The following is a 17,982-nucleotide window of genomic DNA, read 5'->3' on the forward strand; positions in this document are numbered from 1 at the left end:
GTCCATCAAGCAAAAGCCACTTCTGCCTAGAACTGGTTCCAATGTCCCAGGACTTCAAACATCCCACTAAACCATCTCTCCTGTCATGTGTTTTATTCTCTTTTTTTTAATCATTCCTGTACTTACTAGCATACGGTGCTGAAAATAATTCCCAAGATTATTACTGTTCAAGTAAGTACCAATCAATAAGATTGCATAACGATTTGACAGCGTAGTCATGGATATGTTCATTTCCATTTGTGGGTTAGACCAAAACTAGGGGCCATAAATTCAAGTTTGTCATTGATAAATACACCAGGGAATTCAGGGGACATCTCTTTACCTAAAGAATTATGAGAATGTGAAATACATTATTGCATGGGAGCAGTTAAAGTTAGTATATAGTTATAGAATCAAAGGGCTGTACAGCTTGGAAACAGACCCTTCAGTCCAACTCGCCCAGTCACATTGAAGATGAAACTAGATGAATACAGGAGGGGGATAAATTCAAGGAGAAGCAGACTGAGTTGAAGAGAGGTAGGAAAATACATGTGTGGACTGAAAACACAGTGGTGCATTTGAACGAAATGGCTTGTTTCTGTATTGACATTCTGTCTAATTCTTTGCCGTTGATACACATAAATACTAGCACAAATACTTTTGCATCACTTAGTGATAAGGCGCAGAAGCTGGTTAATCGTACTGCATGGCCAACTTCACTACATAATATGGTTGATAATATCATATAAATTGTTTTCAAAATATTAATGAATTCTAGGGGCTCTGTCCATAAAGCACAAAGTACTACAAAACCCTGTTCTGATCAGGATTAAATGAAAGAAGCTTAGACAAGCTTAAGATTAAAAGGGATAAAAATAGGGATGATCAAATGCTCCACAAGATAGGCCTTTATCTTCCAGATACCACTGGATTCTGATGCTTTTATTTTATTCCATCTTTTTCCCAAATGAGTGCTTAAATTAAAAGTTAATTTTATGTTAATAAAAGTTAATAATGGACTCTACTGCCATTAGTTGTCTGTGTATTAAAATGACACAATACATCAGCTGCAGTCCCATCTGCTGTTTGGTACATGGGCAATGGCTTGGAGCATTGTTTAACACTACTGAAGTTACTGCAGGTGCTGTTTGCAGTTGTGTTTACAAATGTTGGGGGAGAGGGGTGATGGTGTGGTGATAGTGTAGCCAGTTAGTTGATTTAGCTGGATAGCTGGTTTACATTGTAGAAACGTGCCACTGACATGGTTCAATTTCTACTGGTTGAGGTTATCATGAAGGACTCTCCTTCTCAAACTCCATGTATTACCAGAAAATTCACTGCAGCTACTTCATTAGCTATGGTCACACACTCATGTGTATTGGTTTCAGATAAAACACCCTCTCTGCTGGTTCAGGTGCTGCTCTAGTTACTGTAAAACCAGCACACCATCTCTCTCACCTCCATCCAGAGCCCCAAACAATCCTTGCAGGTGAAAGAGGTTCACCTGCCTCTCCTCCAACCTAGTTTATTTTACTGGTGCTCCCAATGTGGTCTTTTCTACATCAGTGACACCAAACGTAAACTTAGGGAATGTTTCACTGAGCATCTCAGCCAGGCACATAGCAGTTAGCCTGACCTCCCAGTCACCACCCACTTTAATTCCCCTTCCCACTTCCTCTGACATGTCCATGTCCATTCTCGGTCTCATCCATTACCACAGTGAATCAGACCATAAATTGAAGGAACAACACCTCATCTTCTGCCTGGGTAGCCTACAGCCCAGAGGACTCAACATTGAGCTCTCCAATGTCAAATAACCTTCCCACCCATCCCCTGACTCCCTTTCCAGCCTCAGCTCCTCCCTTCCATACCTCTGACCCACACTCCCTTCCAGCTAACAACCGGATTTATTGCTCACATGATCCAACCAGGTCATACCCATCACCTGTATTCACCTACCACTACCTCAAAATTCTGCCCCTCTCCCCACCCATAACCTTCCCCTCCTCTCTTTATCTGCAGTTCCCCCTACCTCACCTCCATTCCTGACAAAGGGTTATACCTGAAACGCCGATTTCTCCACCTCCTAACAGTGTCTGGTTTGATGTGTCCCTCCACTGTCCTGCTTCTGTATTTTGGATTCCAGCATCTGCCGTTTGTTTTTGTCTTTTGGCTCCGATTTCACTGCCACTCGTTACATGTCTCACTCTTCCTACATTGGTTGCAGGTTGGCTCTCACTGCACCCACTCAGGGTGTCATTCCCTATGTCCACACCCAAACAATACCAATTATACCATGGTCTGAAGGCCCCCACCCAGGAGCTACCTCTCCAAGAGGAGTCCTTCCTCTACTTGAAGTCCCTTTGCACTGAGACTTCTCTCCTCCAACAGAGACCACTCTCCCCATAGAAACATCTCCATCTCTCCACTTTGAGGGCGGTCGCCCGAAGGCCCCACCCATTTAATTATAGACACGCCCACTCTGAAGCCCCGCCCTTTCCACGGGCTCCCTCCCCTCCCACCCCGGGGCAGGAGGTGCTCATGCGCAGTGAGGGAGCGGCGCTTCCCCTTCATTTCCATGGCGACCGAGGAGGTGGCGGCGGCCGCAGCTGCGGCCCGGCGGAAAGCTCTCTCCCTATCCCGGCTCCGGGCTGCTCGTTCCCGCTACCAGAGCCTACAGATCTCCGACGATGTGTTCGGGGAATCGGGTGGCGACAGCAGCAGCGATGACAATCCATTTTACAGCACCTCGGCTGGCAGTTCGCAGTCCGACTGGGAGGAGGGTGAGGAGGAGGAGGGGGATGTTATGGTGCGGGAAGCGGGGACTGGGGGCAGGAGGCCCGAGGTCACCGGACAACCCACCTCAGAGTCGGGAGATGGAGAGGACGCGGCGGGATGGACCGAGCGGCTGAAGGACGTCGCGTTCCCTCCGTACGTCGACTCGGCGGGTAAGACATAGGGGATTTCAGCCGTTGTCGGGGGGGGTCCAGGGCCAGCCCCGGGGGGCGGCGGGGTGTGCGGGTAAAGGTCTGACCAGCCGGTCCGCCCTTGGGCTCGGTGACTCTGTGGTTCCTCTTGTATTGTGGTGTCGCTTTTCCGGATCGCTGCCTCCGCTCCAGTTGCCAGGGAGCTGCAACACCTCTGGGGCTGGGTGGGTGGTTGCTTCAGTCTGCTTTCCACCTGCATCTTCGGGATGTTTGCGGAATCCGCTCCCCACCCTTCCTGAAGAGCCGCATTTCCCCCGCAGAACTAGCGTCCCTCCCACCCTCTCTCTGTTTCTCTCAACTATCCCGGTCCTGGGGGATTTGAGCTTCAAGGGTTGGTTGGGTAGATTTCCTGTATTCCCTCTCTGCTAGCTCAGCTGGGATGTTGTCGCTAATGTATCAAAGACTTAGCGATGTTTCTGTGTGAATAATCAGGGAAATTCTCAAGCGCTGACACTCGGTTGGTCCAATCTCTGATTCATGTTGCATCATAGGATGCAATTTTTCGTACACAGTTTTACAATTTGATTGAACTATAGCTGTGAATGATTTATCTCAGACAGTTCGCTTTCGCTGGACACTCATTAAGATGTTGGAACTGCTTCGGTGTCCTTTTGGATTTGTTTATTTTGCTTGTCAAACTATCAAGATGGAACTGTCGGTCGGAAATAAATGTTTTCATTATATAGCCTCGGATTGTTATATGGTCATCACATTCTGCAGAAATTTATTAGATAGGGTTGAATTCTTGAGGGTAGATTGGAGAGAAATAATGCGAAGACTAAATTTTGTATCTTCCTAAGTATAGAAATTTATTTTGTTGCACAGTTATGATTTTAGTTTGTTCACTTTTATTTCCATGCATTCGTGAGTTAACAGCTCTCATGAGGACTTTCAATGCAGCCCGTTTACTTGTTGCTCATAAGTAGCTGTAATGCTAAAATAAATTATTTTATAGGCGTCTTGCTTATCTCCGAGTTCCGTCAGTTCCCTCCCACCTTCTGCCAGTTTTGTAATTGTTGAGATCACGGGTCAAAATATTTTTGTGGCTTGAGGGTTACGTTTTGCCTCTCGCTAACTCGCAGTCGCGATCTAACACTTTCTTCTGTATTTATTTTGCTAAATAGAGTACTTAAACTCAAATTAGAAGTAGGCATCAATAATTTCCATATCAACTGGTGTGGTACAATTGGGTACAGATTATAATTAAGTATGAGAAAGTGAGGACTGCAGATGGTGGGGAGTTGAAGGGTTCTCGCCCAAAACGTCGATTCTCCTACTCCTGGGAGACTGTCTGACCTGCTACGCTTTTTCAGCACCACACTGTTGACTACAGATTATAATTGTTTATTCAAGAGCATGCTGGAAGAACCAAACTTTAGGCAGTCTGACTGAACTCTGGGGAAAAAAACCTATAAGTTCTCATCTTATACACCTTGAGTGTCACATTCAATTTTTATGATTAATTTGAGATCGTACATCAAAGATTTACTTAGTTCCCACGGTGTGTACATCACCCACTGTTTTTACCTGTCTAAGACTTTCCCTTATTCTGCATTTTTATTTCTATCCCTCAATCCCTGGCCGGGCTCTTTGCCCAAGTCCTATTCTTTATTCTGTAAAGTGTATACCTGTTAATCTTCTGTTCTTCTCTGCATACATCTTATTTTGCTGAAAGACTCTTTTCTTCTAACTGAAACTGTTTAGCACTTTTAATCATCCACTAAATGTAAAACCACAGCACACTAAGAAAAGCATGAAACTTCCTTGACATATATTGACAAAAGGTGGGGCACATTAACAATAGTGTTTTGTAAAATAACTGGCACTGTGATCATATACCTCACAGCACTATTTATAGGGGACCCTCTTGTGGAACAGGGGTAGTATCCTTACCCTGAACTGAGACACCCAGGTTCATACCCCACCTAGAGGTATATAATAACTGAACAGGTTTATTACAAAAATAGATTAAGTAAGAGAAAAAAACAGGCACCTAGCAGCTCTCATTTGATGCAATGTCCCTACCCCTGGACTGGGAAGATAGGGTTCAGGTCCCATCAGCTCCAGAGTTGTGTAATAACTTCTCTGAACAGGTTGATTAGAAAAATAGATTGCTTTTTTAAAAAAAAGCAGACCCTGTATATTGTTGGTTAGAGCAGTTTATTGCCCATTGCTAAATGACCAGTAGGCATTTGAGTCAACTGTGTTCCTGTGGGTCTGGATGTAGGCAAAACCAAGTAAAAATCCTAAAGATCATGAGTGAACCAGATATTTTTACAAAACTTAGTGGTTAAGTTTGTTCTTTAATTTGAAATCACTATCTGTCATGGTGGGATTTGAACCTATGTTTTCAGAACACTATAGGAGAAAATTATTGAAGATGTGGAATTTGTATTGAAAACGACAAACGCTGGAGATCACAGTGGATCAGGCAGTATCTGTGGCGACACAGTAAGCTAACGTTTCAAGTAGAGATGACTCGAAGCATTAGCCTGAAGTTCATGTTTACTAGTCCAGCAAAACCACCACCTCCTCATGTATTTAAATCACATGCACAAAGCTGGAACATTTTAACCAGGCAGTTACTGCATTTTAGAATGATATTTAACAATTGGCACACTATTCATTATAAAGCTACTGTTGCATTTTCATAGTAAAGTAACTCCTAACTGTATGCAGTCTTAACTTAGAAATTCCACACTTACTTACAAGGGTTTCATTATCTCAGTCATTTCACTTTTCTCTGGCAGCCATTTCACTGTGTAATCCTTTATGATGAATTTAAAGCTGTTCTCAAACTCCTCTTCTCTGCCTTCCAACCACCCTCCCCTCCCCTTGCCTGGCAGTCCTTCCTACAATTCCCTCATCACCAGTTACTTCCATCATTAGTAAGTGTGAGCAAGAACCAGCCACAAATGGAGAAGCAATTCCTCCCCAATTTTGTACTTTCTGCATAAACTTCTACATGTGATTTTTCTTCATTGCTTGCCTTCTGTATTCTGAGGTGACCCTTCAGAAGAGTTCTGAAGAGGGGTCACTGGACCCAAGACCTTAATTACGCTTTTTCTACTCAAATGCTGCTAAACCTGTTGGGTTTTCCCAGCAATTTCTCTTTTTAATTTCATAGTTGATTTAAGTGTCTAAGAATAAACTTGTTAATACTTGTAAACTTATTGTTAATAGTGTTTAGCAATGGTATGCTATTGAATTGTAAGAGGAAGTAGTTACATTTTATCATGAGTTGCAGACAATACTGAACATTGTGCAATTCCAGTGAACAACCCCTCTTCTTACATTAAAGAAAGGTCATAGATGTTGTTGGGTCTAGACACTATTATGGGAAACTCCTGCATCAACAGCATGAGAATGATGGACCTCAATATCCACAATTACCTTTCTTCATGCTAGATATGACTCCAGTAGGATGACCTTCCGTTGACTGGTGTCTTTTTGAGCTCCTTAATTTAGTCAATTGATGGCTTGCTATTGAGGGCAATCATTCTTACCAGAACTAATGAATTCAGCTCTTTTGTCTATATTTGAAGAAAAACTTTAGGGTACTTGCAGTACAGTGCTGCTTGATCGTGTCAATTACACCTCTCACTTTAATCAGTAGTAGAATGATGGAGCAGTAATGCTACTTTTTTGAACAAGGCACTCTTCCACCCTATCAGGTAAATAGAGTTGCTCTGTACTGGAACATAGCTAGGTTTTTAGCTAGATATGGAGCATGACCTTCAGTATTATTGTTGGAATGATGCATGGTTGTAGCCTTTGCTGTATTCGGTGCCATCTTCTGTCTCTGGATATCACATGGCCGAAGATTGACATCTGTGATGCAGGGGCTTGCAGGAAGAGGTTGGGATGCATTATTGACTTGGCACTTCTTACTAGTTGTTAATGCTTCAATTTCTCTCTTGCACTAATGTGCTGATGGATGTGTTCGTGGAACTCTACCTTTTGCTTGTTGTTTAAATATCCATCACTGTTGTTAACTGAAGAGCTTTGATTTTATTTATTCATTGCGGAATTAATTTATTCTGTTTTCACTTTGGTGTTTCCGCTGTTTAACAGTTTGTGAGGAAGACGTGGAATCTGCAAAGGAATATAGATAAGTTAAATAAGAGGCAAATTGGGTATAATGTAGAAAGTATGAACTTGTCCATTTTGGCAAATGGAATAAAAAGAAGTATGTTATTTAAATAGTAAGATTGAAGAACTGAGGTTCAGAAGGATCTGTGTATCTTGGTACATCAGTCTCAAATATTTAATGTGAAAATGCTGCAAGTGATTAGGAATGGAATTGTTGATGTTTATTACTGGAGGATGGAAAATACAAATAGATGTTTTGCTACTGTTGTACTGGACATTGGTGAGACCTCATCTAGAGTGTTCTATACAGCTTGGTCCCTGTATCTAAGAAAGGATGTAATTGCATTGGTAGCAATTCAGAGAAAATTCACTTGACTGATCCTTGGGATGACAGGATTTTTTTTTGTATGGGGTTGGGGCTGTATTCATTGAGTTCAGAATAGTGGGAAGTGATCTTACTGAAACATCCAAGATCTGCAAGAACTTGAAAGTATGTATTCCCTTATGGAAGAGACTAGAACAAGAAGACACAGTTTAAAAATAAGAATGGAGATAAGACTGTATTCTTTGGGTCAAGAATTTGTGTAATTCTCTTCCCCAGAAAGTGGGAGAGTCATTGCACATTTTAAGGCATGAGTAAATAGATTTGTGACTAACTAGGAAGTCAATGGATTTCTGGGATTGAGACCACAATCTGATCAGCCATGGTCTTGCTGAATGGCAGAGCAGACACAAGGGACCAGATAGCGTACTCCTGATCTCAATTCAGAGTTTGTATGTGTGTGCATTCTGTTTTAGCATTAAATTACATAGATAATTTTAGGTATGTCTCGCGTGGTTACTGGCTTGCTATTCTGCACTCGCCATTGAGTCAGGGATAGTACTAGATTCCAGAAAGTGGCATGCAGATTTGCTAAAAGAAGTAGCAGATCTGGGAATTGGGAGCATTTTAGATTTCAACAAAATGGACAAAAAGATTAATTAAGAAGGAAAAAAAAATAGAACGAGAGTAAGCTTGAAGGGAATGTACAAAATGCTTGTAACCGTTTACAGTTTGTATAGGTATGTGAAGAGAAAAAGGTTAGTGAGGACAAATGTAGGAACCTTACAGTCAGAAACAAGGCACGTTAGAATTGGGAACAAAGATGATAGACCAATTAAATTCATATTTTAGTCCTATCTTCACAAAGGAGGATACCATGTCCCAAAAATGTTGGGTGTCTAGCAAGAGGAAGGAACTGAAAAAAAAACAGAATTAGTAGGGAAAAGGTGTAGGAGAAATTGGGGTTAAAAAATGATAAGTCACCAGGGCCTGGTAATCTACTTCTGAGTTTTTAAGGAAGTGGTAGTAGAAATGTGGTGGATGTGTTAATGATTATCTTTCAAGGTTCTACAGATTCTGGAACATTTCCTACAGATTGGTATAGCTAATGTTACTTCACTACTTTAAAAATAAGGAATAGAGAAAACAGGAAACCATAGACCAGTTAGCCTGACATTGGTAATAGGGAAAGAGTCCATCCTAAAAATGTAAGAACAGCACACTTGGAAAGCGCTATCAAGATTGGACAGTCAGCGTGGATTTTTTTAAAAGGGAAACCATGCTTGACAAATCTTCTGGAATTTTTCAAAGATGTAACTTATACAGTTGATAAGGACAGCCCTATGGTTTACTTGGATGATCAAGCTTTCAATTATGTCCCACATAAGAGGTTAGCATGCAAAATTAGAGTACATGATATTGTGGTAGTGTACTGACATGGATTGTGATGGTTGGCAGACAGGAAACAGAGTAGGAATAAACAGGCCTTTATCCAAGTAGCAGCAAGTGACTAGTGGGATACTGCAGAAATTAGTACTTAGATCTCAGCTATTCACAATATACATTAATGGTTTAGTGAGGGAACAAAATGTAATATCTCCAAGTTTGCAGATGACACAAAGCTGGATGGGAGGATGAACTGAGGAGAATATCAAGGTGCTTTGATTTTACAAATTTAGAGGGCAAATGTATTACAGGTGAAGAACAATTTGAATAAACATGAGGTTATCCATTTTGGCAGCAAAAACAGGAAAGCAAATTATTACTTGGTGATAGATTGAGGAAGGAGGAAGTGCAACCAGACCTGGTGTCTTTGTACACCAGTTGCTGAAAGTAAGCATGCCTATGCAATAAGCAGCAAAGAAGACAAATGCTTGGCTTTCATAATGAGAGGTTTAGCATACAAGAACAGGGATATCTTGGGCTGCAATTGTGTGGGCCTGTGTGAGATCACACTTGGAGTATTGTGTGCAGTTTTATCTCTTTTATTTGAGGCAAGATATTTTGGCTATATAGGGAATGCTTCAAAGCTTTATTAGACTGGTTCCCAGATTGGCAGGGGTGATGTAAGAAGACTGGATTGTTTATGACTGTATTCAATGGAATTTAGAAGAATGAGGGGAGATTTCATAGAAACCTACAAACATCTAACAGGACTAGACAGGATGAAATGCGGTAAGGATGTTTCTGATTACTGGGAAGTCCAGAACTAGAAGCCACAGTCCAAGGATACAGGGTGAGCCATTGAGGCTTGAGATATGGGGAAATTTCTTCACCCAGAGCATGGTAAGCCTGGAATTCTCTGCCGCATAAAGTGGTTGAAGCCAAAACATTGAATGTTTTCAAGAAAGTATCAGACATGGTTCTTGCGGCTAAAGGGATCAGTATGTCAGGAGGCTGGGAGCAGGGTGCCAAGTTGAATGATCATGTAGATTGTGCGGCAGGCTCAAAGGGTACTACGAACTGAGCCAAGGCTGCCGCTTAGCAAATGAAAAGTTACGATCTGAGTTGGGCTGCACCATGTGGTTGGAAGGACTTGATTGCTATTAATTGCATCCATAAGAGTGACAGGCAACATGGAGGAAGATTGTTATTAGTGAATGAGTGGATAAGATTCAAAATGCACTGCCTGATTGTGTTGTGGATATCGATTTCACTGGAGGAGGAAAAATGTGCGGAGATATGGTGACAGAGCAGGGATGTGGGCTTAATGGATTGCCCTTTGAAAGAGCAAAAAGAAAATGGGCCAAATGACTATCTGTGCTGTACTATTCTTTGATTCAATCTCAACGATACTATGCATGATGTTTAGAACAGTTTTTGTTTTCATATTTTAAAGACAGGAACACAAATTTAGTCTTTTGACCCTGTTGTGCTGGTCAATTTGAATTTACATCCATCTTCTTGTCTTGATTGTCCCCAATAATTGCCTAGCAGATATTTGTCCATTTTTAATTTTGACATTTTTATTTTCCCCAATCACCCTAACAATGTTTGGATTGAGAAAGTTCCAAGTTTGCTTCATGTGAAGCTTTTCTAAAATTACCTCTGAATATCCTAATTTTAATTTTTTAGTTTATCATCCCTTGTTTGGACTCTCCTGTTAGAGCAAACAGTTTCTGTCTCCTACCCTATGAACTCCTCTAATAATTTTTAAACTCCTGAAATTATATTTGAGGGAATACACAATTAATCTGTACAACCTGTCCTCAATTTAACTCTTTTAAACGTTGTATCATTCTGGTGAACCTGCATTACACACTGGCTGCTAAATCCCTCCTGATGAACACAGTATTGCATTCTAAATGAGAACTAACCAGACCATTATTAAATAATAGAAGGGGAATCACCATGGCATGGCAGTTGTTGACTTAAAGTTAAGAAGGCAGTTATGTACTTTCCTAAAATATAATCGTCAATAAGCAGTACAGATCAAATTGATTGGATGACAAAATCCAAAAAGGCTCTGTTGCTTTTGTTAATGATTGTACTTATGCAACCAATTAGATTTTTACGCATTTCACTGGAAAGTAACCCAAGACATTTGTTTCTTGCTTATTCTTGCTACAGGTCCCGTACATCAGATGCCACTAAATGCAAGTGCAATTGACTTCTTTCAGCTCTTTGTCCCTGATAATGTTATAAGGAATATGGTTGTTCAAACAAATATGTATGCCAAAAAGTACCAGGAAAGATTTGGTTGTGATGAAGGTTGGAGTGATGTTAGTCTTCCAGAGATGAAAACATTTTTGGGATATATGATCTCCACTAGCATTCACCACTGTGAATCTGTCCTCAGCATATGGAGCGGTGGATTTTACAGCAACAAGAGCATTGCACTGATGATGACACAAATGAGATTTGAAAAGATCCTGAAGTACTTCCACATTGTAGCGTTTCGCTCCAGCCAGACAACGCATGGATTGTATAAAATTCAACCTTTTTTGGATTGCCTACAAATGACATTTGATACTGCATTCAAGCCATCTCAAACACAGGTACTGTCATCAGTGTCACTCTGAACTATGCACTTTTGCTTGAGTATCCATTTCTAATTTGATTTCAGAAAGATTGTTTAATGATATCAAAATCTATAGAATTTACCTGATAATTGTTATATATGCTGTCCTGTGTACTTCCCATTAGCACTGAGATGTTAATTGTATAAAAGAATTGATTTTCTTCCATGGCACTATGTTCTAACAGTCTTTGTACCATGCAGTGCACTAACCATGGATGAATCCTAGCACAGCAGCTGCCTTATGCCTTATTGTTGGCTTGCTGCTGAGATTCAGCAGATGGAGTTCTAAATCTGGCTGTAATTGCCAGCGGAAGCTCAGTGCATCTGCACAAGGAGAGGAATATTGATTGGAGGGAGCTTTGTGGTTTTAGGGGTTTGGGAAAACCTTACTGCTCTTGGAATTGTTTGGCTTTCCAATTGCTTCAGTGGAGGCCCACACTGACATTCTGCATACATACTATTGGGGAAAACAATTAACCCAAGACAGAAATCTCAAAAAAAAAACCATTTCAGGCTGATGAGTAATGGTTGGTTATTTGGTAATACTTCATGCATCTTTACATGCTGGTGCAATAACTTGATTTGCTTTATCTATTTTTTCTCTGGAATGTTTGATCTGAAAGCTTCCATCATTATAAAACCAGGAAAAGCTGGGAACTCTAGGATAGTGCCAGAAATTCTGAAATGTCCTACTTTTTTTTTTAAGCCCAGGATTGCTCTTGCCAGTACTTTGCTTCATACTTTTCATTTTGCATTCCTTATCCTTCAATACATTGTCCTCAGAATTACGTTTGCTGTCTGAACTGCATTTTCAATTTTTGCAGGATTTTGTTTTGGTTGTCACCAATAGACTTTCTTCTCATCTACTAACTACTTAGTTGTGCATGTATTTACTTTATATTGCTCTGACTTAATTGTATAAATGTTAGTAATAACCACTGATTCCATTGATTATTGAAACAAACTGATTAAGTGAGCAACTCTATTCACTACTCACCAAATCCATCCATGTCTGAAAAGCATGTTAAACGTTTCTCCATTGACACCCTGCTCTGTTCCTCAGTCACCACTACCACTTCACCTTCCCATGAACACCTGTCCTTTTTGATCACTCTTTAAGACACCAAGCTTTCTTTCAGGTACCATGGCAGTGTACTTGTGCAAATTTCAATTTATACTAGTGTATTTCTGCTTGTGATGCTGATCCCCAACATTTAGGCGTCCACTTTGCAGAACGCCTCCGTTCAGTCCATAACTGTGGTCCCGAAACTTTAGTTTGGTTTTAAAAAAATATTTCTCTGCCCCTCTCTCACTTTGACCTCATTATTTAGCCTTTTGCACTGTTTTAATGAAGCTCAACACAAGTGCAAGTAATAGAATCTCATTTTTTGATTAAGCACCTTATGTCTTGTGGATTATTTCTGATTGTAGAACTGTTCTCCATTTTTTTTTGGGACAACTATTAGTAATGATTCTGCTTTTTCCTCAGTGATTGGAAATGTGTAACATTACCAGCAACTCCGAAATGTTTTTACCTCAGTCAAGAATTACTATTCATAGTCATTGAAGGGAGGTAGGGCATGGTGGCAGTGTCCCTCCACTAGTAATTCAGACACCTGGGTTAATGCTCAAGGGAGTTCAAATTTCACCATGGCAGATGGTGAAATTTTAACTTCAGTTTACAAAAAAAATCTGGAATGAAAAGCTAGTCAAATGTGACTGTGAAACCATTGTTATAGAGTCATAGAGATGTACAGCATGGAATTGGTCCAACCCGTCCATGCCGACCCAGATATCCCAACCCAATCTAGTCCCACCTGCCAGCACCCGGCCCATATCCCTCCAAACCCTTCCTATTCATATACCCATCCAAGTGCCTCTTAAATGTTGCAATTGTACCAGCCTCCACCACTTCCTCTGGCAGCTCATTCCATACACATAGCACCCTCTGTGTGAAAAAGTTGCCCCTTAGGTCTCTTTTATATCTTTTCCCTCTCACCCTAAACTATGCCCTCTCGTTCTGGACTCCCTGATCCCAGGGAAAGGACTTTGCCTATTTACACTATCCATGCCCCTTGTGATTTTATAAACCTTTATAAGGTCACCCCTCAGCCTCCAACGCTCCAGGGAAAACAGCCCTAGCCTGTTCAGCCTCTCCCTGTAGCTCAGATCCTCCAACCCTGGTAACATCCTTGTAGATCTTTCCTGAACCCTTTCACAACATCTTTCCAATAGGAAGACCAGAATTGCACGCAATTGATTATTGTAAAAACCTTACCTGGTTCACTGTCCCTTCAAAAGGAAAGCTCTAGTCTGGCCTACATCTGTGTGACCCCAGATCCAGAAGTATAGTTCACTCTTAAATGCCCTCTTGCAAGCCAATCAGTTAACCACTACAATAACTCCTAAATGGAAACAAATTGGATTGACTCATCCTCAGCGAAGCCACTGGAAATGACAATGACTTTGTAGAGTGTGTTTACTAGCATAGATTCTGGATAATCCAAGATGGAGGACAGGAAAAAAATGTGGCTGTAAGAGCTGCTCCTTTGAGGTATTTTAGGTGTTGCAGGTGACTCCCTCAAATTCTAAGAACAATAATTAGTGTTTTATAAGCTGTTACACCATTTTAGAACTTTGGCTAGGGCGGTGGGGGGGGGAGGGAATCAAAACAGTGGCACTTTAAAAAGGAGGAAAGAACAAAGGCAGTGTGACAGAGACAGGCAGATAGACAGAGAAAGAAACCTATATTGCTGTCTGACACAGCAGTGAATCTGCATGCTACTGCCTTGACTATTTTGAGTTCAAGTATTTCTGTACATCGGAGTGCATCTAAGAAAAATTAACAAACACCGAAATTCACAACTGACCTTGGAGGAACCTGTGTGGGAGTGCTCACAGCACAGGAGCAGATAAGTGTAACATTGCTAACTTTTTAAGTGATTAGAATGGGTTCTTTTTTGGTTATGTTTTATTGAGATCTGTCTCTTGAATAAAATTTAAAACTGTAAGCCATAGACACTAAGTTAGCCTGGAACAGTGTTTTAAATCAGTAAGACTGTGCTATTTTCTATAAATTATTAAAGTGCAAAGATGGCAGTTAATTGAGTAATGTGCTCTTCCTGCCGGATGTGGGAGATTAGGGAGAATTTCCACATTACTGACGATTACATCTGCAGTAAGTGTGTTTGGTTGCCAATCTTATCAGATCGCGTGGATCAGATGGAGAGACAACTAGAGGCAATGAGGAACTTACAGGAGTTGGGAGTGTGATGGATGGTAGTTACAGGAAGGGAGAAAACCCAGTTACAGTTAGTAGACGAGTTACAGCCAGGAGAGGGAGGCAGAAAGTGCAGGAGTTTCCTGTGGCTATATTTCAGAATATGTTGGGGGTGATGGACTCTCAGGAATGTAGCATGAATAGCCAAGTTTCTGATACCAAGAATGTCTCGAGTGGAACAAGGAGTCTGTCAGGTTTCAAGCAATCGATTGTGATAGGGAACTCTCTAATCGGGCACAGAAGCATCCATCTGTGCATCTGACAGCAAGAAATTAGAATGGTGTGTTGTCTCCCTGGTGTCAAGATCCAGCATATCTCAGAGAGAGTGCAGAATATTCTCAAAAGGGAATGGGACCAGCAGGAGATCATTGTTCACATTGGAACTAATGACTAGGAAGGGAAAAGGACGAGATTCTGAAGGGGCAATGTAGGACGTTAGGCAGGAATTTAAAAAGGAGGTCCTCTAGGGTAGTAATATCTCGATTAGTCTCGATGCCACGAGCTAGTGAAGGTAGGAATAAGAGAATAGAGCAGATGAATGAGTGGCTGAGGAGCAGCTGCAGGGGAGAAGGGTTCACATTTTTGGATCATTGGAATCTCTTCTGAAGTAGAAGTGACCTGTTTAAGAATGGCAGATTGCACCTGATATGGAAGGGGACTAATATTCTGGTAGGGAGATTTGTTAGAGCTGTTTGGGAGGATTTAAACTAGTTAGGCAGTGGTGGGGTGGGAATTGGTGGGTGGGAACTACGGAAATGGTGAGTAAAGAGATTGGTCTGAGACTGGTACGGTTGGGAAAAGAAGCAAGTCAGTCAAGTCAGGTAGGAACAAAGCAGAGAACAAGGTAAATTAAACTACATTTACTTCAATGCAAGAGAACTAACGGTAAGACAGATTAACTTGGGGCATGGTTAGGAACATGAGTCTGGGCTATCATAGCAATTATAGAGACGTGGCTTCGGGGTGGACTGGACTGGCAATTTAATGTTCCAGGATACAAATGCTATAGAAATGATAGAAAGGGGGACAAGAGAGGAGGGGGAGTGGCCTTTTTGGTAAGGGATAACATTATGGATGTTCCTGAGGATACCTTCCAGAGAAGTTTTTTAGTAGAACTGAGATATAAGAAAGGGATGATCACCTTATTGGGATTGTACTATAGACCCCCAATAGTCAGTAGGAAATAGAGAAATAAGTTTGTAAGGAGATTTCAGTTACCTGTAAGAATAATAGGGTGGTAATAGTATTGGATTTTAACTTTCCAAACATAGACTGGAACTGCTATAGTCTTAAAAACTTAGATGGAGAGGAATCTAAGTGTGTACAAGAAAACTTTCAGATTCAGTATGTGGATGTACCGACTAGAGAAGGTGCAAAGCTTGACATACTCTTGGGAAATAAGGCAGGCCAAGTGACTGAGGCATCAGTGAGGGAGCACTTTGGGGCCAGCAACCACAATTCTATTAAAATAGTGATGAAAAAGATAGACCAGATCTAAAAGTTGAAGTTCTAAATTGGAGGAAAGCCAATTTTGACAGTATTAGGCAAGAACTTTCAAAAGTTGATTGGGGGCTTTGTTTGCAGGTAAAGGGATGGCTGGAAAATGGGAAGCATTCAAAAATGAGATAAGAAGAGTCCAGAGACAGTATGTTCCAGTTAAGGTGAAAGGCAAAGCTGGTAGATACAGGGAATGCTGGATGATGAGAGAAATTAAGATTTTGGTCAAGAGAAAGAAGGAAACAAAGAGTCATGTATAGTTTGCACAGTTCGAGTGAATTCTTAGAGTATAAAGGCAGTAGGAGTATACTTAAGAGGGAAATCAGGAGGGCAAAAAGAGGACATGAGATAGCTTTTGCAAATAGGGTTTGGAGAATCCAAATGGATTTTATGAATACATTAAGGGCAAAAGGGTAACTAGGGAGAGAATAGGGCCCCTCAAAGATCAGCAAGGCTGCCTGTGTGTGGAATTGCAGGAGATGGGGGAGATGCTAGATGATCTTTTTGCATCAGTGTTTGTTGTGGAGAAGGATATTTTTTAAAATGTCAACATCTATTTCCCCATTCTATATAGATGTTGATATATTGAAAAATGTCTATATTATAGAAGTGGCGGTGCTGGATGTCTGGAAACACATAGATGGATAAATTCCTAGGACCTGATCGGGTGTCCTAGAACTCTGGAAAACTAGGGAAGTGATTGTTGGGCCCCTGGCTGAGATATTTGTATCAACGATAGAGACAGGTGAGGTGCCAGAAAACTGGAGGTTGGCGAACATGGTGCTACTATTTAAGAAAGGTGGAAAAGACAATCTAGGGAACGATAGACCAGTGAGCCTGACATTGGTGGTGGGAAAGTTGGAGGATTCCTGAGGAACAGGATATAAATGTATTTGGAAAGGCAAGGACTGACTAAGAATAGTCAACATGGCTTTGTGCATGGGAAATCATGTCTCATGAACTTGATTGAATCTTTTTGAAGAAGTAACAAAGAGGATTGATGAGGGCAGAGTGGTGGACATGATCTATGTGGACTTGAGTTAGGCATTCGACAAGTTTCCCCTTGGGAGACTGGTTTCATGGAATACAGGGAGAAATAGCCATTTTGATACAGAACTGGCTCAGAGATAGAAGACAGGATGATGGGTTGTTTTTCAGAATGGAGGCCTGTGCCAGTGGTGTCCCACAAGTATTGGTGCTGGGTCCACTGCTTTTTGTCATTTATGTAAATGGTTTGGATGTGAACATAGGAGGTATAGTTATTAAGTTTGCAGATGACACCAAAATTAGAGGTGTAGTGGAAAACGAAGAAGGTTACCTCAGATTACAATGGGATCTTAATCAGTTGGGCCAATGGGCTGAGGAGTGGCAGATGGAATTTAATTTAGAAAAATGTGAGGTGCTGCATATTGGAAAGGCAAATCAGGATAGGACAATGTTAAAATCCTGGGGAGTGCTGCTGAACAAAGAGACCTTGGAGTGCAGGTTCAGAGTTCCTCAAAAGTAGAGTCTCTGGTAGAAAGGATAGTGAAGAAGGCATTTAGTATGATTTCCTTCATTGGTCAGAGCATTGAGTATTTGAGTTAGGAGGTCATGTTGCGACTCTACAGGACATTGATTTGGCCACTTTTGGAATATTATGTGCAAATTCTCGTCTCCCTCCTGTTAGAAGGATGTTGTGAAACTTGAAAGGGTTCAGGAAAGATTTAGAAGGATGTTGCCTGGGTTGGAAGATTTGAGCTATAGGGAGAGGCTAAATAGGCTGGGGCTGTTTTCCCTGCAGCGTTGGAGGTTTATAAACCTT

The 17,982-nt window shown here is 41.2% G+C and overlaps 1 protein-coding gene across 1 annotated transcript in view; it reads left to right on the plus strand.

Moving 5' to 3' along the window:
• The first annotated feature begins 2,557 nt into the window (after positions 1–2,557).
• The window catches only part of pgbd5 (piggyBac transposable element derived 5), a 68,683-nt gene continuing 53,258 nt past the window's right edge, over positions 2,558–17,982 (plus strand). Inside the window, exons 1-2 of the mRNA XM_060854898.1 lie at positions 2,558–2,927; positions 10,951–11,378. Coding sequence (XP_060710881.1) covers positions 2,558–2,927; positions 10,951–11,378 — 798 coding nt within the window. The remainder of the gene's footprint in view (positions 2,928–10,950; positions 11,379–17,982) is intronic.

Source organism: Hemiscyllium ocellatum, chromosome 3 (assembly GCF_020745735.1).
Source record: "Hemiscyllium ocellatum isolate sHemOce1 chromosome 3, sHemOce1.pat.X.cur, whole genome shotgun sequence".
In the NCBI taxonomy this organism is placed as follows: Eukaryota; Metazoa; Chordata; class Chondrichthyes; order Orectolobiformes; family Hemiscylliidae; genus Hemiscyllium; species Hemiscyllium ocellatum.